This window comes from Parasteatoda tepidariorum, chromosome 6 (assembly GCF_982258835.1).
Source record: "Parasteatoda tepidariorum strain Cologne lab strain chromosome 6, Ptep-v5.0, whole genome shotgun sequence".
NCBI classification, from domain to species: domain Eukaryota; kingdom Metazoa; phylum Arthropoda; class Arachnida; order Araneae; family Theridiidae; genus Parasteatoda; species Parasteatoda tepidariorum.
The window spans coordinates 42,597,840-42,623,421 of NC_141760.1; the positions used below are offsets into that span (position 1 = coordinate 42,597,840).

The 25,582-nt window shown below is 31.1% G+C and overlaps 2 protein-coding genes across 2 annotated transcripts; both read left to right on the top strand.

The window, feature by feature from the left end:
* Window positions 1–1,165, top strand: LOC147807799 (uncharacterized). Its single transcript, XM_087165739.1, has one exon. The coding sequence runs from the start codon at window positions 9–11 to the stop codon at window positions 777–779; it is 771 nt and encodes a 256-aa protein (XP_087021865.1). The 5' UTR covers window positions 1–8; the 3' UTR covers window positions 780–1,165.
* A 16,620-nt stretch (window positions 1,166–17,785) lies between these two features.
* Window positions 17,786–25,068, top strand: LOC107441455 (uncharacterized). The gene is made up of 3 exons (XM_087165743.1): window positions 17,786–17,943; window positions 20,007–20,722; window positions 24,840–25,068. The coding sequence occupies exons 1-3, from the start codon at window positions 17,876–17,878 to the stop codon at window positions 25,028–25,030; spliced, it is 975 nt and encodes a 324-aa protein (XP_087021869.1). The 5' UTR covers window positions 17,786–17,875; the 3' UTR covers window positions 25,031–25,068.
* The last annotated feature ends 514 nt before the right edge of the window (window positions 25,069–25,582 follow it).

Sequence of the window (25,582 nt, forward strand, 5' to 3'; positions counted from 1 at the left end):
AATACGCTATGACTGAACTTGAAAATCAGTCAGTCGCTCATGTTGCCGTCAAGGCGCCACCCTTTTGGAAAAATAATCCAGCGCTATGGTTCGTCCGTTTGGAGGCGCAATTCGATTTGGCTAAAATAACAGCTGATATAACCAAATTTAACCATGTGCTTTCTGCTGTTGAATCGGACATTTTAAATTCCGTTAGTGATTTAGTGTTAAAGCCCCCGGAGAATGATAAATATGAAGCACTTAAAAAACGTTTAGTAGAGTTACACTCTGAAAGCGAAGCATCTAAAATAAGAACTTTACTCCAAGGTTTAGAGTTAGGGGACCAACGACCATCTCAGCTTTTAACGAGAATGCGTTCACTCGCAGGTGACAACGTAGGCGATACTCTTTTAAAATCATTGTGGCTTGGTCGGCTACCTAATGGGACACAAACAATTTTGGCCGCTCTCAGCGAAGATTTAGATCAGTTAGCCACTGTGGCAGACAAGATTAATGATCTCTCTATTCTTCAGGGAGTTAATTCTGTCGCCGCTACTTCTAATTCCCACACCTCTCGATTAGAACAACAAGTTGCTCAATTGACACAGCAAGTTAATGAGTTAACTGCTTTTGTCAAAAGATCGCGTAGCCCAGCTCCAAATCATTTTCGCCAACGTAGCAGCTCTAGAACCCGTTTTAAAAAATTTAAGGATCCTGCTAATGGCAAATGCTTTTATCACACTAACTTTGGCAAAAATGCCAAAAAGTGTACCCAACCGTGTAATTTTTCAACAAACTAGCTAGGCGATCGTGTGATGGCCACACAGGCGACCGCCTCATAAATCGAATTCTCTTGGCCGATCCTTCTTCTAAATTTAAATTTCTTATTGATACTGGTGCAGACGTCAGCGTTTTGCCAAAAAGCAAAACAACCCTTCCTACTACTCGCGAAACATTGACATTGTATGCTGCCAACGGCACAGTCATAAAAACTTTTGGCACTAAATTGCTAAAATTAGACTTAAATTTGCGCCGCAATTTTACATGGCAGTTCATCATTGCTGACGTCAATCAGCCTATTATAGGTGCTGATTTTCTAAAAAAATTTAATCTATTGGTTGATGTTAAAAATAATTGTTTGATTGATGCCGAAACAAAATTGTCTTCTCGTGGACATTTGCCTTCGGATTCTCTACTTTTCACCAATATTTCAATTCTTTTGGGAGATTCAAAATTCGACGATATCTTGCGCCAGTATCCAGAGTTAATTAACCCATCGCAAAACAATAATGTTGACCTCCCAAACAAAACATATCATCACATTGAGACCAAAGGCCCGCCAGTTTTCTCGAAACCTCGTCGTCTGGCACCTAACATTTTAAACGCTGTCCGAAAAGAGTTCGAATACCTGATTTCTCAAGGTATTCTTCGGCCGTCGAAAAGTCCTTGGGCTAGTCCTCTTCATGTTGTAAGGAAATCAAACGGAGATTATCGACCATGCGGCGATTACCGTCGTCTAAATTCGATCACTGTTCCTGATCGCTACCCTGTCCCTCACATCCAGGACTGCACCCAAAATCTTTTTGGAAAAAAGGTATTCTCAACACTAGACCTTGCCCGAGCTTACCACCAAATTGCGATCTATCCCCCAGATATACCCAAAACAGCTGTAACGACACCTTTTGGCCTCTTTGAATATACAGCAATGCCGTTCGGACTCCGGAACGCAGGTCAGACGTTTCAAAGATTCATACATCAAGTATTAGCTCCGTTTGACTTTTGCATCCCTTATTTTGATGACATATTAATTGCTTCTACTTCAGAAGAAGAACACGTAGAACATTTACACAAAATATTTTCACGCTTACGGGACTTTGGCCTTAAGCTAAACCCTGATAAATGTATATTGGGTAAATCCTCCGTAAAGTTCTTAGGCTGTTTGATAACTACTGAAGGCGTTAAGCCACTTCCTGACAAAGTCGAGGTAATTTCCAAATTTCCCAAACCCGAAACAATCTCTCAACTAAGACGCTTTTTAGCAATGATTAACTTCTATAGGCGGTTTATACCAAAAACTGCTGAAACACAGGCCCCCTTAAATGAGTTTCTTAGGGATTCGAAAAAAAACGACAAACGTCCCGTTCCCTGGGATGAGAATTCTTTACTAGCCTTCGAAAAATGCAAAAAAGAGTTGATTAACGCAACAACTTTAACGCATCATACACCCGATAATAAAATTTCTCTAATGGTTGATGCTTCCACTTTTTCTATCGGTGCTGTTGTCCATTCGCATTTTCCTAAAGGTCCTAAACCTCTTGCTTTCTTTTCTCGTAAGTTAACAAAAACCGAAACTAATTATAGTACTTATGATAGAGAGCTCCTTGCAATATACGCGGGCGTAAAACATTTCAGACATCTTCTTGAAGGGCAATGCTTCATTATTTACACTGATCATCGTCCTTTAACATATGCTTTTACCAAAAATTCTGACACATGTTCCCCGCGCCAACTCAGGCATCTGGACTTCATATCTCAATTCAGTACCGACATCAAACATGTCTCTGGTGAGAACAATGTAGTTGCCGACACGTTATCCAGAATTCAGCAAATTGGTAGTGAGCCACCTGTAAACTTTGATGAACTGGCTATAGCTCAAAAAAGTGACACTGAACTTCAAGCTCTTCTGAGTGATAAAAAGTGCTCGCTAAACTTCCAGTCATTACATCTGACGAATGGACTGCACATAATTTGTGACTCTAGCAAGCAAAAAGTTAGACCATATGTCCCTGTTCAGTTTAGGAAACCTATTTTCTTTGCTTTCCATAACCTATCCCATCCTGGTGTAAGGGCCACCAAAAAACTTGTCATGGACAGATACGTTTGGCCTGCTATCGCCAAAGATATAGTCGAATGGACCAGAAGCTGCCTAGACTGCCAGAGATCCAAAGTCACCCGACACACTCGTAGTCCTATCCAGCCATTCATACCGCCTTCAGCAAGGTTTGACCATATACACCTAGATCTGGTCGGACCCCTGCCACCCTCCAATGGTAACAGTTACTTGTTTACGTGCATCGACAGATACACCAGATGGGCAGAAGCAGTACCACTGGCGGATATTACAGCTGAAACTGTAGCTCGAGCTTTTGTTGAGCATTGGATTGCTCGATTTGGTGTGCCTTCAAGAATCACCACAGACCAAGGAAGACAATTTCAGTCATCGCTTTTCACGTCATTAGCTCAAATATTGGGCACTCATCAAATTCGCACATCTCCGTACCACCCAGCCAGCAATGGAATGGTCGAGCGCTTCCACCGCTCACTAAAACAAGCTTTGATGTGCCACAGCAACAAGAGATGGACTGAAACCCTACCGATAGTACTCTTGGGTCTCCGCTCTGCTTTTAAAGAGGACTTGAAGTGTACATCTTCAGAATTAGTCTATGGTACAACCATAAGGCTTCCAGCAGACTTTATCGCTCCATCAACAACTACCAAAAAAGACTTGCCAGAAGATTTTGTACAGCAGCTAAAAAAAGCTATGCAAACTCTGACTCCGACTCCAGGTTCTGCCCACTGTGAACCAGGAACATTTGTGCATCGTTCATTATGTGATTGCCGTCAGGTTCTAGTGCGTCACGGTGGAATTAAAAGGTCTCTCCAACCTCCCTATGATGGACCCTACCAAGTACTTGAGCGCACCCCAAAACACTTCACTGTGCTCATACATGGCAAAAGAATCACAATTGGCATTGATCGCCTTAAGCCATGTTTCTCGACAGCATCAGACGAGGTGTTGACAGGACAAAAAGCAACCCCTAGTGTAAACATCAGTGATTCTCTGAACCCTACTCCAGAAGACAAGGACCCTGTTATCCAACCCCAGACCATCACACGCTCTGGAAGGCATGTTCGCTTTAACCCTCGCTACCTCTGACATCAGTGCCTTCACCACTTGGGGGGGAGTACTGTGGTGAACCACCTTCTCACCAGATGGCGATGAACTTTGCTCGCCAGGTGGCAGTACAAAACTTTCCCCTCAAGAAAATGACTTTTCTATAAGATGGCAACATCTCTGAGTTAAAACCTTAGTTTCAAGAAATGGCAACAGGTCAATTGTCTAACATTCATTCCATCTTGCCGACTGATGAACTTACACCATTTTTGAAATGCTGCTGTCGCTAATCCTATTCGTCTTTCTACTTGCAACTTAATATAATTTCTTTTATGTTTTATTATTATTAAACTGTGTTGATAGTTAATTTTTATTGAATTAATTTATTTAATATATTTAACCTAATCACCACAGGTGAAACAAATAAGGTGTCGTTTTAAAGGTATTGTTATGTAGATGTGCAATAAGGTCTTAAATTATGAAAATTTCCTTTAATTAATTAATAAAATTAATAATTTAGTTTCAACCAATGAGAATTCAGCAAATCATTTTTCGGGTGGTTCGCATAAGCATTGTTTCCGTAAGCGTCGTTTGATTTAAAGCATTTCTGAATTAATAGATTGATAAACAAAAATAAGCGTGGATAAAAAAAACGGAACTGAATTTCTTAAAAAAAGAATTCAATATCTTTAGTTCCTTTGATAAATTTTTAGTTTCATGATAAATTTTTTGTTTCGTTACAATAGAATGGCAATGGCATCGCGCGAATATTCAAACCAAAACAAACGTGCGAATATTCAAACCAAAACAAACTTTCTACAAACAATTATTATGATTTGAGATTTAAAACGATATCTTAGTTATTTAGTTCCATTTTTATTTATTTAGTGCCTGCTGCCTAAATAAAATGCCTGCTATCAGGCGTCGAAATATCTCTGGCAGACGTCAGAGAAATGAATGGCGGAATTCTAAACGGGAAAGCATTTCTTATTGAGATATAATCTCTGCTACAGCTCCAAATTTCTCAGCTACATGAAGAAAAGATAATCAAATTGTGAAGGGGGCAGAGAAGTGTATAAATTTCATTAAGTAATTGATTTCAATATCTGGCATTTTTATTTTAAAATTTAAATTTGTTAAAATGTTTTTATAAGATTGCGAAGCAATATGCAATGAAACTGCGAAGCAGTTCTGGGGGTTGGCGAGCGTAGCGAGCAGGGGGCGGAGCCCCCTAGTATTGTTTTAGTTTTACAGTACTAACTTTACTTCGACTTACATTATTGCTTTGACCCTCTTTCATTACATTTTACAACTTCATGCTAAATTTGAGGACTTTAAGTTGTTTCGTGGTTGAATACTGACATTTAGAAATGTGTACATAAAGAAAATAATATTTAGAGGTTAAGAGTTGCCTCATAAAATTTGAATTGTTGACACTGAATTTAATAATGGAAGCAATCATTTTTGTGAAAAATTTAATTGTTTTGCTGACATCAAAACTAAAAATATTGTGTTTCAACTTAACAATACTACCTTAATTTTTACTTATATAATTACTATGATCCCTTTTTTATATATATATGTATATATATATGCATTTTAGAACTTCATATTAAACTTCTGTTGTGTGTCTGAATACTGACATTTAAAACAAAATTAAAGTTTAGAATTGCCTCGGAGAAATTTGAATTGTTAACAATGAATTGAACAAAAAGTTATATTTTAACTGACAAATACTATATTATAATTTTAACTTTTTCTATGACTATACTCATTTTCTTACTCTTCTCTTTGTTTTTTATATATTTTATATTTTTGTGATAAAATAAAAAACTTATAGTTGTTCTGCTTCTGAACACTGATCAAAACACAAAATGATGGCCTTCATCAACAATCAAAAATATATACATTTATTTAACAAATTCCATATTATTAGGGTGGCGCCCTTCAGAGAATTAAAAATACAAAATTATCTTCATCGAAGCCGATGCTTTACATCCGGCGTTCAGTGGCAGACAACTATTTCATATTGTTTTACAACACATGGCGTTTAGCCCTCTGGTGGGAAAGACTTTAAAACAAAACTTACAACAGTTACTTTTCTCAACAACTGAAATTTAGAATAGTGTGATTAAGCAAAATATGTGAACTGTTTGCAATTTCAAATTAATATTGAAATGTACAGGTTTAGAATTTTCTACAGTGAAAAGTTTTCGGAACATCAGTATTCAAAAAAGTTTCCAAAAGCTAGACGTTAAGAACGTATCCAATGAGCGAACAAAGCAATCCGAAATGAACTGCGAAAGCAGTTCCGGGGGTTGGCGAGCGCCAGCGAGTAGGGGGCAAAGCCTCCTAGTTCTTAATAATATGTAAACGATTGATTTCTGATTTTACAAATAGTACTTTATTTTGACTTTTAGCCGTGACGTCATAGCATCGCATTTTTCCAAAGCTTTCTTTTTGCCTTAGCCACTAAAGAGTTCCTAGTAACTGAAAAAATGCTAAATAACTCATAACATAATTTCAAAAAATAGAAAGTTTTTCGAGATTAATCGTACATCGCTCAATACTCAAGATTTACGTCCCAAAAAGATTTTTATGTAAAATTCATCTCGCTCTTATGCATACTGTGTAAAGAGTTGTTTGGCTGCTGGGGGGGGGGCGTTGTTTGGGTACGAATGACAGCGCTATTATCTAATTAGTGATATACAGCCGTGGTGTTTCAGGGTGATAGAGCGTTTACCATCCAATAAGCTGATTTAGGTTCGAATTTCTGCATTGGCTGGTCGATTCCAGCTATTTCAGTGGCGTGCCAGCCGGGGGGGCAGAGGGGGCGATCGCCCCCTCTGAAATTTTAGTGAGGGGGCAAACAATATGTTTCGCCCCTCCAGAAATTTAAACATTCGAAAAAATAAAATAAAGTAAAATTCCAATTAAAAAAATAGTAAAAAACTAAAATTAAAAATAAAAAAAAACTTTTTAATTGAACTTTGAAGCTATTTTCCAAGTAGAAAGCTTAATTTTCTTCTGAAATTAAAGTAAGAGGCTATAATAAATATAAAAGCAAGAACTAAAATTGGCAATTTTAGGAAAAAACACTCTTTTTTTTCAAAGCTATTTTTCAAACTTTATTTTCTTCTGAAATTCAATAAAAGGGCGAATAATGTATTTCGACCCTTCAGAAATTTAGACATTCACAAAAATAAGGCCCCTTCTGAAATTCAGCCATTCGTGTAAATAATATCAAGTTAAATTTATAACTTTAGAAAAAAAGAGCCATTCCTTTTTCTTCTTAAAAATCACTTTCGAAGTCAAAAACTTTATTTTACTGTGAATTTTAGTTGAGGGGGCGAATAATGTGCTTCGCTCCTTCTGAAATTTAGCCAGAATACAAAATTGGAAAATAAAGTGAAATTGGTAATTTCAGGAAAACAAAGAACTTTTTTTCAACTTTAAATTTTTTTTTTTTTTTTTTAAGATTATTTTTTCAGAAATTTAATAGAGGGGGCGAATAATGTTCTTCTCCACTTCGGAAATTTAGCCATTCATGAAAATAAAGTTAAGTTATGTTGGTAATTTTAGAAAAAAGAACTTTTTTCAACTGTAAAGTTTTTTTTTCTGAAAAAAAGCATTATATTTTCTGTTGTAAATTAGACATTCGTGAGATTGAAGTTAAGTTTAATTAGTAACTTTAGAAAAAAAAACTCCATTTTTTTTCCTACTTTAAAGCTAATTTCTTACTCAAAATTTTATTTTCCTCTTAAATTTAATAAAAGGGAGAATAATGCGTTTCGCCCCTTCTGAAATTTAGCCATTCGTGAAAATAATGTCAAGTTAAACTGATAACTATAGAAAAAAAGAACCTTCCCTTTTTCTATTTGAAAATTATTTTCGAGATCAAAAACTTTATTTTACTGTCAATTTCAGTTGAGGGGGCGAATAATGTGCTTCGCCCCTTCTGAAATTTAGCCAGAATATAAAATTAGAAAATAAAATTAAATTAGTAATTTTAGGGAAAAAAAAGAACTTTTCTTCAACTTTAAAGTTTTTTTTTTAAAAAAGATTATTTTTTCTGAAATTTAATTGAGGAGGCGAATAGTGTGCTTAGCCTTTTCTGAAATTTTGACTTCCGTGAGAATGAACTCAAGTTAAATTGGTAACTTTAGGAAAAAAGCACTATTTTTTTAAACTTTAAGGCTATTTTCGAAATAATTTTTTTTTATTTTACTCTGAAATTTAATTGAAAGGCAAATGAATAATGCGCTTTGCCCCTTCTGAAATTTAGACATTCGTGAAAATAAAATTAAGTTAAATTGGCAATTTTAGGGAAAAAAATTGTCTTTCAAAATAGAAAACTTTGTTTTCTTTAGAGAAAGACTTTTTTTTTTTACATATGATAACTTTCTATATAATTGAACGAAAAATTTGAAAACAAAATACATCTCAAAAAACGCATTGCATAAAAAATATATCACAGGTTTAGCAAATTAAAATAGTTTCATCTCTTTTACCCTTCCCTGGAAAGAATGCATCCTTCACTGATAAAAATTGGCTTCAAATCATCCTTTTACTTTCAACAATTTCCTTTCCCACATTGACATATAATTCTGGTGGCCAAGTCAGTATTCGACTCCTCAAAAACAGCCACCCCATGTTACACTATGGGAAAAAGTACTTTTGTTTCCTTTTTATGGCCCTTTACTCCTTTGACCCCTTTTTAAAAGGTCAGATATCCACTGAATCATATCTTTTTTGGATATCTCTTCATAAATCGTCTCAAACAAGCAATTATCTAGATTCTCTGAGAAAACAGATGTTTTAAGGGATCTAAACTAGGGAAGACTCTTGTTGACATTCTCTCTGGTCATTTTGCCATAAACGGTCATAAACGCTCTCTGTCAAATTTTCTTTTTATAGTTAATTTAATTATATTATTTAAGTTATCGATTTTAAATTAAAGCATATTTTTTTATTTTGTTTAATTGCTTTAAATAATTTTTTTTTTACATCAGTTTGATAAATTATTTGCAACAGTTATTTTTTTTTAAAACATAAATCGTGCCATTCATCAATAATACCAATTCCTAATAAATCTTCTCGTCGCATAAACAAAACATAAAATAAATTTCGAAGGAGGTAAGCAAATGTTTTCATTTCATTAAATTATTTAATGCTTTAATAATTATGTATTTAAGTACTATTACAATTTTTACCGTTTATTGTTTGTGTATGTATTTTGTTATTAACTTCTATTACGAATTTACTTCTTTTTTAAGTTGTAAAATAATATCTTGAATTCTTTTTGCTTTTAAACAACTTTGTTTTTATTCAAAACTGAAATTCAACCTTTACTTTTTAAAAAATATCCCTGTCAATGAAATAATAATAAATAAAGTACGTTGAAATAAAAAAAATTGTTTTTGTATTTCCGATCATTCTTTCGACTTTTAGGAGGCTCATTTTAATATCGGTTCTTTAAGATCATCATTGTCTTTATTTTATTGAAATTAATTTCAAGTTTTTTGCTTTTATTGCACAAAAGTGATAAATATTGTAGTTTAATATACTTTAAATAAATAATAATGAACGAGAAACTGTTAATTCTAAAAACAGGAAAATAACACAATTGAGAATGCATTACATCAGCTCCGCAAGGTGTTTTTTTTCTTCTTTTTTTTTCTTTTTCTAATTTTTTAAATTCACCATTTTATTTCTGTCTTATATTATAACCATTATATATGATTATGTATATTATATGATTACGTAGAGCAGAACTCGATCACCAAATCCGTTAAACATTTACTCTCTCTCTCTCTCATGTGAAATAAACCATTTTAAAAAACCTTTATTCCCCAACAAATTTGTATGAATAATGATAATTTTTATCTTAATACAAAAAAATGGACTACCATTTGCATTTTTAACGATAAAAATGTCAAAAAATTATTTTAAAAAATGCTTTATTAAAATTTTTTATAATATTTTATTATTTTCAGTAATAAAAACTTTAATTAAACAAAAAGCATATTTTTAAGAATGGGGCAATTTGTTTCCGTAACAATGAAGGGAAATTTTATCGTAATTTTTTTTGCACTTATAATTTTATAGGAGGGTCAAATTGTGTTAATTAACATTGTGAAAGCTTTTATCATTAATAATTTTTCTGAATTTAAAGTGTTAATTTATAAAAATTTTAATGCTGAAACTATAAATACTGTTGACAGGCCGGGATAGCCTGGTTGGTAGAGCATTGGGCCTATGTCCAAAAGTTTCTTGGTTCAAACCCCGCCGGCCGAAGACTCCCCGTGTAGTAAATGGTGACTGATGCATGCAAATCTGTCGAGTCACAAAGCCCTCCATGTTCCTACAACAAATCATACCTCTGGGCTACCGATCCAGGAGTTTCCTTGTCTTCTGGATTGGTTCAAAATTACAAGGCTACGGAGTTGAACCTTAGCAGTCGTAAACCCAAAATTGGGTCGGCTGTTCAACGACGGATATAAAAATAAAATAAAATGCTGTTGATAAAGGATAAAAAATTAATCCGATCAACACTATTGTAATTTGTCATTTCTTAAAAATGTGAATATTTCTCTTTATCAATTGAGTATTTTTATATTCCGTTTTAAACATGGCAATTTAGATTTAAATCCAGATAAATTAAACTGGAACAAGATAAGAAAAACACTACACGTAAAACTGCCTAAATTTTATTTATTTTTCCACATTTTTCATTTTATTTTATTTTTCTCTATAAAAATCTGAAGCAAATAAAATTCATTGTCAAGCCATTAAAAAGAGTTTTTTATTTAGGAAAAAAGTTGTATGACGTTTTTCTTTGGTAAGATATTTGCTTTGGAATTTCCAAAAAAAGAAAAATAATAATAATAATAATTACAAATCAATAGTTCCGTGTCATGATTGTTTAGTCATATATAATTGCACGAAGTCGTGAATACATAATATTTATATGTTATTCTAATCAGAAGGTTTAATAGGCAGTATATTTAAAAATGAATATTTTTTATTATATATGTCCATATTCTTAGAACCCTGAACACACTGGAGTAACGCAACTTTATTTTTACCTCGATGTTAAAGATATAACTGCTGAATATTTTTTTAATAGTGACCATTTAAAACGGGGGCATGTGTGATACATAGAACCCTAGAATTTCATCCAATTTCTGTAACACGAGTTGAAAATTTTCCATTTGAAACCAATAAGTGATTTCATTTTTTATAACAATATATTAACCAGATTCATGATAAATATAGGATAAGACCAGATTCAAAATCAATATAACAATACAGATATTTGCTAAAATTGTCTGAAAAATTAAGTTAAAAAATGATAAGTAATAACTTTATGAATTAAATCAGGTCCAAATGTTTTTATTCTTTTCTAATTTTACTATATCATTTTATCTCATATGTCATATGGTAACCATATTATATATAGACAGAGCTATACTTTCGTCAAAGTCTTAATTTTATATTAAATCCATTTTTTGATGTTATAAAACCGTCGAAATGCAGTTTTGAGTGTCTGACCTGTTAATTCCATTTTACCTGACTTTTTGTATACCGGATAATAATAATAATTAAAATATTTTTGTTATATTTGATGGTCTATATCTTTAATAGTCCTTTTAAATTTTTTTCTTTGGTGAACATATCAATTGAACTTTTTTGGAGTTAAGATTGTTTTTTTTTTTTATCATCAGTTTTCAAATGCATCATATCCAATTTTAAAAGTTCTATAATTAATTTTTCGTTTAGTTTACGTGAATTAATAAAACTATAATATTTAGTCCAATTAAAAATTAATTTCAGTAAATTTTTAGAATTTTAAAATTTATGTAAAGAAAAAAAACATGTTATTTCTTAAGAAGTAATTTCGGAAAGCTAAAAATAAGCCAAAATGAATATAGAAGTATGCATCAAAGAAAATTTTTTTTAAATTTATTTTGTGATTTCGACAGGAAGAGAAAAAAGAAGTTCCTGTTTAAAGTATAAATCAGGAGCCATCCTCGATTTTATAGTTAATACATTCTGTGTAAATTTCTCTTCTGATAAGTAATTTTCCGGATCTCTTAAAATGGAAAATCCTCTCCTTGAATTCCAATTGTTCATGCGATTTCCTGACAATTTTGAGGAATCTCAACTAAAATTATTAATTGTAACGATAGTTCATTTCGAAGAAGCAAACAAAAATTCTTAGTTGACATTAACACCCAATTCTTGAAGAAAAAAAAAAGAAGTTTAAAACATTGTTCAATTTTATAAAAAATTATTATAATAATTGAATATCAATTTAGTAGTAATTTACATTTAGTTTTTCTTTTGCATCACATTTTTTACTATAAAAGTGATAAAGGTAGCTATTGCCTTTTCACATTCTAATTGGTCAGTTAAATGCGAAAATTTACGGAACATGTACAGAAACGGGTAAATCGTGCCAAGCACAAATTATTATTTGGTTCAAACATAAACGTTATTTCGTTATTAAAGAGGTTTAGCACTTTCGCGTAAAATCACGCATACTCACACACTTTTAATTTGTGATTCTGTGCAGTGCAGGTACTTTAATTAATCTCCATTTGTATTATGTATGCGTAAACGTGTAAGAGGCTAAAGCTTTCTATTTTGTAGCAATATAAAACAATGTATAGAGCGCAAATAAATAAACGAAGCGAACACTTTTATATCAAACAATTGGATTTTTGCAGGACTCAATTCGAATGGATCAAGAGCCTAACTTTAAGTAAGCGAAATAATTAGTGTAGTGTAAGCACGGAGTATATAAGTGATACACTTATATATTCTTTGGTGTAAGAGTAAACGATATTAAGAGTCAAAAAATTTCCCCCGCAAAAACGTACTTGCTTCGAATAAACATTTTTCTTTCAACGTATGCAGATTCTGACCCTTAAAATAATGGTATAGCCGTAATCTGGAGAAAAAAAATGGTCCCAACAATTTTGTCTGAGCAGTTAGAGCCTTCTCATGTTTGCGATTTGCATTTTTTAGTTTACACAGGACTGACGATTCTAAGGTTATTCAGTAATGATCAGTAATCTTTAAATTTTTTTTTTGTGCGTCAGATAGTTTAATGCATTTTTTGTCGGTATACCTGGCTTAATAATTAAGATTTTTGTCTGACTTGATTTACTTTCTATATTTAGTCAAGCAATATTGAAATGCATTTTCCTCACATTTTAATTTTCAAACTTCGTAGTTTATTATTATTATTATTTTTTTTTTTTGCTAGTTATTTTTTCCTTCTGATTTTAATTTTCTCTATAATAATTTTTATTCTTCAGTCCTTGTTATTTTTCAAACATTTTTAAGCTAAATGGGACTTTTTGTTTATTTTTGTGATTAATTTTGTAAGCCGTAACTCTTAATTCTTATTAATAAAATAATAAGTCTTACTAAAAACCATGTAATAATTTTTAAAAGTGCAACACATTTTTCAGATTTAGATTTTGTTTAATTGTAAATATTTTTTTTTTTTCGATTTCATTTTTATCGGATTTTAGCTTTTACGTTGTTTGTGTTAATGATATTTTTGTTAATTGCTTTCTCCATATTTTGTTAGAATAATTTAAAATCCTTAAATATATTTCATTCAATTCATACTTGAAATTTTTTAAATATTTTAAAAGTATGTAACAGAATTTCCCAATATCATTTGGTTTTTCAAAAGATTTTTTTAAAATTTTCATTAATCTTTTTCCCTATCCAGCTATCCAATTTTGTTTCGAATAGCAACAATTCGAAAAATAATATTACATTGTTAAATTAAAAAAAAAATTTTAATTTTTTTTTTTTAACCTCTAATATACAATAAAAGTTTGGTTATAATTTTAAAATTAACGACGTGTTTAGATTATATTTCTGTAAATAAGAAACTTATTTAGATATGGCATCCTAGAAGTTATATTTATATTTTACTCTGACCAGAGAAATCAGATGATTTGCTAAAATTAAAAGTCATTTTTAAATGAAAATTAATTCCTTCATTTGTTTTGATTTTTTCATCCCTTGTCCTTTATTATGAAAACTTAATTAGCATGATAAAGTTTTACCCTTTTTTTAACTTTGTATAATTCTATGTTGTATAATTGTAGGTTTGCATGTGCACTTTAGGCATAATTTTTACCTTGGAATAAACCAAAAAAATCAGAAGACTTGTTAAAATTCATTTTAAAATAAGATTCAGTTTGAGAAATCAATATCTTTTACGACCTTCATTTATTTTAATTTTTTATACCTTGTGCTTTATCATTAAAATTAAATTAATATGATAAAGTTAATTCTCCTTTTTTGTATTCTGCAAATTTATATTTATGATTAAATTCAAATCTATGTCAGAATCGAAATGTAAATCACAAATTATTCTTGATTCAATATGTTTTTGAGGAGCGAAAAAACATTTTATGTCATTATGATTAAAGTGTATCTATAAAATTTATTGCTCAGCATTAACAAATTTAAAGGATTAATAATTACAAAATTTATTAACTGACTCCTCGTGTAGTAAATGGTGACTGATGCACGTTAAATTTGTCGAGTCACAAAGTCCTCAATGTTCCCCATGACAAATCAATACCTCTGGGTGTACTAATCCAGGAGTTTCTTTGTCTTCTGGATTAGTTAAAAATTACAAGGCTACGGAGGTGAACATTAGTAGTCTTGAACCCAAAAATTGGTTCGGCTGCTCAACGACAGACATAAAAAAATAATTAATTAATATTTTTTAATCTTAATGCACTTTTTTTCTTTTTAATTTGTTTTCGATTGATTAATAATTTTTTGTTAACTAATTTGTTGGTGTGAATGTTATAGTTAAGTCATAGTCGTTATAAACAACGGGAATAATTTATGCAACTAGTATTACAAGTATGTGATTAAATTTTTCGGATTTAAAATAATAACCATTTTTAATTACAATATTAAAATAATACAACTAATTTTAAAATATTAAATCGGGCAAAGTTTGTGACTTAGCATTGGCTCGCCCCCCCAATCAAAAAAAAGTTGGCACGCCACTGAGCTATTTCCGAATCGCACCGACCACAGTGCAAAAGTAAAAATATCCTCAGAGGTAGACGGATCAGACTTAGAATCCCGTTGCCGTCAGACTAAACTTTGATAGATTTTCGTGCTTTTTCTCGTGCTTCATGGTACACAAATGCTGGTTAATTTTAAAAAAAAAGTCCTCCACGAAAGCTAATTTGTCTTAATGCTTAATCCAAGAGAGTTATCTTGCCTTCTTAAATTGGGTTCAAAATTACGAGGCTAAGGACTCCTGAACTCTGAATTGGATCTGATGTTAAACAATGGTTATAATATAGAATTGAAAAAAATTAGCACTATAGTAAAAATCTGTTTTATTGCAGGCAGTATAATGATTAAAAAAAGGCGTAACCGTTTAATTCTGAGCAGAATGGGAATTGTCCATTTTGAATTTGCACTCTTTTTACCTTCTTTTAATACTTGCATGTACCTTCTCTGAAATGTAAGTATAAATCTTATGCTAGATCACTTATTTTAGCCAAACTTTAATCGAGTAGTTAGAAAAACATGAATAAATAAAAATAAATTAAAATAAAGAAAAAAGAAAAGGTACCTCCTTTCTAACTTTTGAACTATGGTCTTTATTTCATTTTATAAAGCGTTAGGACAATATCTCGAAGGAATGTCCAATATATAGCAGTTAACTGCAACCGTGGTGGAGCGGACCCATTTTTACACAAAAATGTTATAATTTGAGGAAGATAAAAATAAAGAGCTTTTATTAATTAATTTGATAATGATAATTTTTCTAACGTAAAGTATGAGAACATTTTTATTTATTCAGAGTTTTCAGATTTTTTAAAAACAAAGTCAAATATTTATGCTGTTTTGTTTTGGTGGATAAGTAGATGTTTAAAAACCAATTTAAAAAGTTTAACTTCTAAAATGTTTTTATTTTAAATTTTTTTTAAAGAAATGCTATCTATTTCATAATTATATTGCAAAATAACATTGCTTAAAACTCTTCGTCGCTCGAGAGTAAAAGAGCTATTCCTTTTTTTAAACAATCACTTGTAAAATTTAAAAACATACCTATTTTGATGAATTTCAGAAAAAAAGAAAGAAAGAAAATTTGCAGATATTTATTTTATTATTTATTATATTTTAGCTAAAATTTCTTTTCTTCCTTTTTTTTTAGAGTTTTAGTTTCAAAATATTAGTCAAACTAACTTTTTGCAACTTTTTTATAGATTTATGAAATAACTTTCAATGAGTCTGGTTCAGCGGATAGAGCGGTCTCCTTCGGTAAGCCGGGTTCAAATCCTAGCGATAGTTGGTGGATACAAATTTCGCACCCAGCTTGCACCAACCACAGTGCTGTGGTAAAATATTCTCAGTGGCAGACGGATCATGGATTAGTCCCCTCGCCGTTAGGGTAACAGTGGAAAGTTTTCGTGGTTACCCTCTCCAAATGCGAGTTAGTTCCATCAAGTCCTCCTCGATGGTAAACTTTCTCCCCATACTCGATCCCCTGTCTTCTGGATTGGAATCAAAATTACAAGGCTACGGAATTACACGTCTACGGAAAATTTATTTTAGATGAGGACACGTAATTTTTTAAAATAAAACTCACTTAATTTTTGCATACTATTTTAATGATTTTTATGCTTTCATCTTTTTTTTAAAGATAATTTAGTTGATATATTTTTCTCCAAAAAGGCTTAAACTTGTACTTCTGTTTTCAAAATTCCTGTTATTTTTTTCATATTCTAGACAAAGATGCTTTCCATTTAGCCTCAATATTATTTGATAATATATATATTTAAGTTTTTTAATGAAAACTTTGTAAATAATGTCTTATCATGTTACCTTGGCTGCCTGTTGTGCTTGGCGAGTTAACGGTACAGCAATTAGAATTGGTTTCATGAAGAATCAATTTTCGGATTAGATTTAATTGTATACCTGTAAGCGACGTCACGCCTGTGGCGAACCTGGTTGATTTCCGAATCGTAGTATTAGCGTATGCCATGATTTACCCAGTCGTAACTAGCAGGCATCCAATAGGATGCCTGCAAGTGACATAATGTGGGTATCTCGATTCTGATTGGTTTTTGAAACATGGTATTTGTTTACGTAAGCAACGGTTCTTTCCATTCTATTTCAAATTAATCAAGCCCGTCAAGTATCAATTCGCTTAAATGACACATTCTATATTCTTTCACAATGATTCTTTCACAAATATTTCAATTCTTTCACTCTATATTTCTTATTTAACATAAAAAAAAACCATGTAGAACATAAACAAGTTAATTATGCGTCGAAGTCGTCAGAAAATAAAACAAAAATATATCACGGTTACAACAAAATATGTAAACAAATAATAAAACTAAGTAAAGTAAAAGACGTAGAAGATATATTTCAGCAATTTTGATGTGCGATACGGCCCTTACTAGTCTTTAGCATATATGTTCTCAATTGCTAATTTATAAAAAAATATTAGTTTAACAAAACTTTTATTGAAGAAAAATATATTTGAAAAAAAAACGAAAAAATGCAAGAAAAGACAAATTTAAATATATAGACAGATACGATGCTCAAAACAAGTAAGAGTGTCGTTGAAAATAACTCTTAATATGCACTGCATTACTTTAAAATAACTAAATTAAATCGAAAAATATTCTATTTAATAAAACTGGAGCAATTCAAATGTGGAATTGCAACACCCAAAGCATAATTTTTTAATCAGCTATACATTGATGAAATAAGGTTATAAAAAAATTAAAATCTATTTCCGTTCTTAATCGCGGACTGAAAAGTCATGTACAATTTTATCCAATTAATTTAATACTGACTGCAATATCTTAACTTATGTAGTTACATGAGTGTTAAAATACTTCCTGTTTTTATTTGAAAACCCTAATCGGCTGATTAGAGTACTTCCTTTGCTGCAGTTTTCGGTGGTTGCATTTGAAAGAAATGGCACCAACGTTCAGCTTGCGCGCATTTTACTTCTATTTAATATTAATATGCTGCTTTCTAGAAATGTAAGTAACCTTTCTTATTTATATTGCGTGATAAGGTTGCCAAAAATATTACTTGATATCATAGCTCGAAATTTCAAAATCACGATTTAACGCGAAAACGAGTTTTTAAGAATATTCTGAGAAATCATTGTTCCCGACGTAAATGCATAACCTGCATTAATTTGTTTATTTTATTTAGTTTACTTCTTTATCTTTTTTGTTTTGGCATCCCCATTAGATATTGTTTGTTATTTGTTGACAGTTTATATGCTTAAAGTATTGCTCTATGTTAGGTTTAAAGAGTGTTGTATATATAATTAAGAACATGCATTCTTATGTACAAAATAATCAATATTTCCAAAAGATACTTTAAAAATGTTTAGCTTCAGTTCTTTCCGCCCTTTACTCAAATTGCGAGTTGTTTTCTGACATCGTGTGTATGAAATACTCTTGAAGTATTAAAAGATTGCGTACAAAAAATCCTGCCATAGCTACACGAGACATTTTATAGAATATAGTATAGAACGATCGATTCATTTTCAGCATGTAAAGAATTGATTTAAAGGATTCTTTCAGCAACTTTCAACATAGAAAATACTTATTCATCAATCATTTTTATGATGTTTTCACTTTTACTGAACCTACTCAAAGGACGATATGGTAAAAAAAGATTATGCAAAAAACAATTTTAGTTCCAAACTCTTTAACAAGGAAAATTTGGAACAGTGATGGATAAAAATGCATGCAAAAATGCAGCATGAAAATGCTTAAAAATGGAAAATGGTTACATACAAGAAATACATAAATTAAATAAAATGAAAAAAAATAAGTAACAGTTTGAATAAAACTAGTTTAAAAAAATAAATGAATAAATTCAGTTTATTGAATGAGCGTTGATAGTAAAACTAGTATCGATTTTCCCACTATCCCGAAATTTTTCAGTTTGCATTGTGTGTTTTATTATTGAAGTAATCATTCTAACATTTTAAGTTTATTCGATGTAAAATTCGTATGTGATTCTTCGTATTGGTAGAACTAAATTTGGATATAGTAAAAGTACTAAATTTTTTCGCGAAATATTCTTTCCAAATTCTTCTTCATTTTTTTTTATTATACATTTATTCATTTACAATTTTAAGGCAGCACAAAAGACAAAATAAAATAATGCAGAAAAGTAAAGCAAAACAACAATGGACTACACTAAAAAGAGCCATTAGCTGAAGATTTTATTCTGTCTCGCCAATATCGACTAGTATCTAAAAAGTAGCCAATAAGTGTTTCACAGCAAAGCAGATTCTTTCCATTAATGGACTCCAAAAGATAGCATAAGGGACAAAAAAAAGGTGAAAAAAAGAAGCCGATTAAGTGAAGATACTGAGGTAATCATTAGCTTTGGCTACTGGCAGCAATCCTCACCGATTCGTTACGGATACGATTCCACTTTATTTCCAATTTTCCACTTTATTTCGAATACTGCCAACTACTGGTTTTAGCCAACAATTTCAGGTGGTGTCATTGCTTCATGGACTGTCCCGAATTTATAGTATTGTTGAATTTAATGAGATTTTTGGGTTTGTGCTTGTTGGAATACCTTAATTTCTTTGACGAATTTAGTGCCATTTTGACTGTTAAGTCATTTTATAGTTGCCACTGAAAAGGCTCAATTTTATAGCCAGTCGTGGCAAAAATATATTTAGAGGTACTCTTTGACGAAAATTGGCATTTTTTTGGCGCTAATTGAGTGCGACACCCCACCAAATAAATTAGCTCCGAAATCAAAACATAATAAGCAAAATTAAAAACCAAATAAAACGAATTTAAATTAATATACGAATTTAAATTAATATTTAAATTGATAAAACTTTTCGAGGGAATAACGTATAGAAGGTAATGCGTGTTGCCTAATATATGTGTGCAGTAAAAAAAGAAAACATTCACTTACCTTATTCAGAGGTTTCTGTACAGGTTACCCATACATGAAACAATATTGCTCAACTTGAGGGCCAACTTGCCAATAATCCAAGGGGCATCTCAAAATATAGTCTAACCACAATCGGTCTATACGTTCTCATTAATTTTTATAGATTCGGAAGAGGAGGTGGGAGAGGAGGAGGTGGAAGAGGAAGCAGTGGGGGATTTGGAAGAGGAGGTTACGGAAGCTATGGATCAAGAAGTAGTAGCAGCTCTGGAGCAAGCAAGGGTACTGGTAATTATGGATCAGGAAGTAGTAGCAGCTTTGGAACAAGCAGGGGTACTGGTAATTATGGATCAGGAAGTAGTAGCAGCTCCGGAACAAGCAGGGGCACTGGTAATTATGGAACAAGTAGTACCATGCATGGAACTGATAGCAACAGCAATACAGTCCGTATAGGGCACAATTTCAATGGTAATAGCTATAGTGAAAAATTTAACAACCGACAGCCCAGTAGCAGTGGCTTTGACATCAATAGTAATTACAAGCAGAACAATCGTCCACAAATAGACTGGAATTATCAGGAGAAACAGCGAGAGATAGATGAGTCGCTTGAGAGGATTAAAAACTGGAGGCTTGGGAGCTTTGATTCACACAAATATAGAAGTACTTATGAGAACCCATATGAAAGTACTTTTAAGAACCCTTACGAAACTATCCTCAAGGATCTTCCTAAACAGCAACAACGTATTTTTAGTGAATCTGGCATTTATACCCACAAAGCAGGCACTCATAACTCTGCTTCAATTCCTGCAGGGTCCCTTTCTACAATTAGAAATCAAGAACTCAAAGGGAGACGATTTAGAAATTCCAGAAGAAACTCAGTAGGTAATGTATTTAATTTTATTCTTATGTTGGCAAATGCGACTTTTACAAAGATGTTTATGCAAAGTCATTCAACTACAACTTGGAGGGGTGATTGGGGGAACTAAATCATATGTTTTTTGTATGGAAATGAAGTGTCTAGTTAAGGCATGAGCGTAAGAACTGTTACGGGAGAAAAGTCCTTCTTTTCAGGAATACAGTATTTATAATAAATACTCATAATTGCGACCGCCAACAGTAATACATACTTAGTAACGCCGTGAAAGAGATTGGTGAACACTTTAAGAAAATGCATATTCGTGCGGCGAGATCTTTGAATGAGTCAACGGAAGTCTCGTAAATGACACCCTATAAATACCCCTAGACCTCACCCGACAGACTTTTTCTGTTAATTTCAAAATTTTTAATGGACATGACTAACCCGATAATTAATTTCACCGTTCTTTTCTGACTCTCCTGACTGCTCTCTGTGTTCCTCAGGAGAGATTATGAGATTTAATTAATTGACAGTTTGCCCATCCCTGAGCGACATTACTAATTCTTTGATTATTTATTACTTCTACCCAAAGGCTACATTTTACTGGATTGCTAAAAAAGAAAATAGCCGATGAGGCCTGCTTCTCGACGTACGAAAAAAGAAACATTCCTATACAAAAAATTCATGTTTTATCACGCTAAAATTACTTTTTTAAAACCAACGGTAATTGAATCGAAACAAAATATTTATGTAATCAAAAGCGAAAATTAATGGGAAAGTGGTATTTATTCGTTTAGGAGAATAATAAAAACTCGATGCCAATGAGGCTTAATTACGCCAATGATGTTTAATTAAGATAGCATATGCATATTGAAATAAAAGAAATAAGCTATGTACTAGAAAGAAAAAGAATTGGAGTAAAGGTGTTTATTTGTCTAGAAAAACCGCAAGAAGTCGTCTAACTATTATTGATGACAATGATGCTTAATTAATGTTGATATAATTGAAATAAAAAAGGTAACTTCTGAACTAAAAAGCAAAAATAAATAGAAAAGAATAATACGGAATGGAACACGAGAAAACTCTGAATAAATAAAAATGTTCTATTTATTTCGCGTTTTGGGTAACAATAAAAAAAGTCTGCGTATTACTATCGACACTAATGCTCAATGCTCAATTATTATTGATAATGTGTATTAATTGAAATAAAATAAGCTATGTTCTAAAAAGCCCAGCTCATGGAATAAAGATTAATTGGAAATTCGTTTAAGAAAACCGTAGAAAATCGCCATTCACAGATGACACTTAATTCACATGTATCACTGACCGTAATATGAACTACTGGTATTATGGTGATTGGGGAATTGGTTTTGATATAAGAATTCAACAACGGGTTTTCCGTAGTTTCAGAAAATATTTCTTCCAGTGGTAGCTAAGATAGTGTATTAATATTTTAAAGAATTAGAATTAAAAGAAATTTTTTCTACCACTACTTATAAATATTTTAACAGTAAAATAAAGGTCAAATAGAGAAATGGTCATGCTCCAAAATCTTTATGAAGTTCTAATATATTTTTTTTTTTTAAATTCGGCTTTAGTTGGTTGCTACTGACAATAAGCTTAAGTGTTGAAGGATTATGTAATAAGTACCAAACATACTTAGGTATGAAATATTACATTGATATATTTGGTGATGATATATTTGGTTCACTTAATTCAGGTAATATATGCATATCGAAATAAAAAATAAATTAACTATGTATCAGAACGCAAAAGTAGTGGAGTAAAGATATTTATCTAGAAGAACCATCAGAAATCATCATATTATTATTAACGACAATGATGCTTAATTTTTTAATGTTAGTAGTATGTTAATTTATGCAAAATAAATTTATGTACTAAAGACAAAAATAATGGTTACTATATACTTATTCATTTTGGGGAGCCGTAAAAAATCAGGATAGTATTATTGACACTTATGCTTAATTACTAGTGATAATATGAATTAATTGAATGAAACTTATTAAGTTATGTGCTAAAAGCGAATTTAAAGTAAAATAAAGTTAATAGGAAATTTGTTTAGGAAAACCGTAGAAAATCGCCATTTATGGATGACGCTTACTTATTGTGCACTACTGACGTTAATATGTTCTACTGGTATAATGGTAATTAGTGCAGTTTTGATAAGAATTCTACAACGGGTTTTTTGTAATTTCAGAAATTATTTTTTTCCCTGGTAGCCAAGATAGTGTATTCATATTTTAATGGATTAGAATATGAAGAATTTTGTTTCTTTACTACTTATAAATATTTAATTAGCAAATTAAAGATTAGATAGAGAAATATCCACGCTCCAAAAATCTTATCAAGTTCTAATAAGAATTCCACTTAAAAAAAAAAAAATCGGCTTTTGTTGGCTGTCACTGATAAATGTATTTTTCACAAAAGTTAAATGTTGAAGGTTTATGTAATATGTTCCAAATATACTAATAAAGGTATAAAATGTCATATTGATATATTTGGTGATTATTAAGACAGCACCAATACTTAGTAGTACATACTGATACTTTGGAAATAAGCGTTTTACGGACCTCGAAAGGGATATGTACCTTAGAAAATTACTTGGAAGTGCAATAGCTTCATGCGAAGTGATACTAAATACATTTTATCTTTGTTCTAATGGGATAAACTACAAAAAATGGCTTTTTCTTATTTCAATAACGCAGAGCCACCAAAAGGGGGAACAGATAATATTAAATAAAAAATTGCAATTATTTTAACTATATTAATTGGAAAACTTAGTGGAAGAACCAGGTAAGTTACATTTTCAGAACTAAAAAAAAGTTGCATCCGAACTATTTTATTACCAATTTATTAGAAAGAGAGGACAAATATTTCTTTGTTTTTTATTATTTACCCCTGCCTAATTTGAAATAAAAATCACGCAAACATGCTGAAAACTGATGTAATTAGTTATGTTAAGATTTGAATGAAGGCAAAAACAGTTCTGTAACATTAAACATACCCGTATTGATACAACCACTTTTTTTTATTATCCCTGATTCATTAATTCCTCTTAATATTTCACTTATCTGTTTCTACCACCAAGTTTTTTAATTGGATCGATATATGTTTTTCCGTTTTAAGCATGATTTCGTAGTGTTTCTCAATACTGATTTCTTATTGATTTTTTTTTACTCTCCCCGTGCGAAGAACGGGTATTCAGCTAGTATATATTTAAATATAAAGAAAATTAGAAAAAATATTTTTAAAAAGGAGAAGAAAAAATTTAAATTCGAATAAATTTTTTAAACAAAACATTAAAAAATTTAAAAAGAAACTTGTAAAACGAAATAAGGAAAATATACAATATCGTCATCAGTTCACGCGATTATATCCGCAAAATACAGTGCTTTCTAATCATGTATTAATATAGCCATAGCAAAATATGTTAATACAATATCACCAAAAAAATAGAAATGACGATACTATTTATTTCCCTTATTTTGTTTTCCAACATCTTATTTTTTTAAAAAATTTTTAAAATGTTTTAATATTTTTAAAAATTTTTATTTATTAATAATTTTTCTTCTCTTTAAAAATACATCCATCTTTTCTTGTTTTCTTTGTAAATCTCTATCTTTTCTCTAATTCCTTTTTGTCTTTTAGCAGACAATTTAGCTTGGTTTTTTTTTTAGTGGACAAACATTAAATTACTCTTTACCAGTCAAAAAGAAGGACCTACCATATTGGCTTGTTGATTAATTCATGGCGATTGAGCAGACAAGTTTGCTCTCTTGGTTTCAAAGCCATACCTATTTATTAGTCAAACTTAAAGTCATACTTAACTACTATAACAGTTATAAAAATAATTTTCAGTCCAGCTTATTATACGTTTTCAAAATATTCATACTCTGACAAACAATAACGATTTAGCCAGTTTCTAGGTTGAGCAATTTAGCTCCAATAGAATAGTTGGCACACCTGTAGTACTAGTCGCAAGGATAAATTAACCTATAGCTATAAAGATTTATATACCGTGTAGAGAATGACATGTTTTTTTTTTATCGAATTAATAATAAAGTTTTGTCCGATATATCTTGTTTTTAAAAATACTATTTCTAATAATTGTGTGCTTTACAGGTAGCTCCAAGTGTGACGTAAGAAAGCTGACAAATGATCCAAACATCAGCTGGGTGTGCTCTAGAATAAACAAGCAAAAGGAATGCACCATAAAGTGTATTGAACCAAAGAAATTCTCTGGCATTGCTGCCGACAAATACACATGCAGACATGGAATATGGACTCCGAATCATGTTCCACGCTGTATTTAGCACAGAAGAGTGCAAATAAATTAATTACTTTTCGTTAATGTATGCATATTTTAAACGTAATTATCGAATCTTAAAATTAAGTAGAATTTTAATTATTCGGTTAACTTTGGCTATGATTCTAGCATATTGAAAATCGAATATTGTTGATCTAAGAAATCATTCAGGGTAAATTAAATTTCTATAGAATTCGGCAACAAATGAGCGTTGCAGCCTGAAAAAAAAACTATAAAGCAAACTATAAAACAACACCAACAATAAGGCGCAGTCTCAGGACAAAATTAACAAACACTGATGAAATTTTCAAAAAAAAAATTCTGTAGAAATTACAAGAGGGAGAATCAAAAATGAAAAATTTTTTGTTCAAAGGGAGAGATATAAATGCAAATAAAAAATAATTCATCTTAATTGTAAAACAAAAACTAATAAGAATATTTTCTTATGATTGAGTATTTATTTTATTTAGAAGATTATTTTATTTATTTTTAAAACGTTTACTTTCGGATAATGTGAAGAAACATTTAAATTTACAAGTATAACTTAAAATTTAGATAA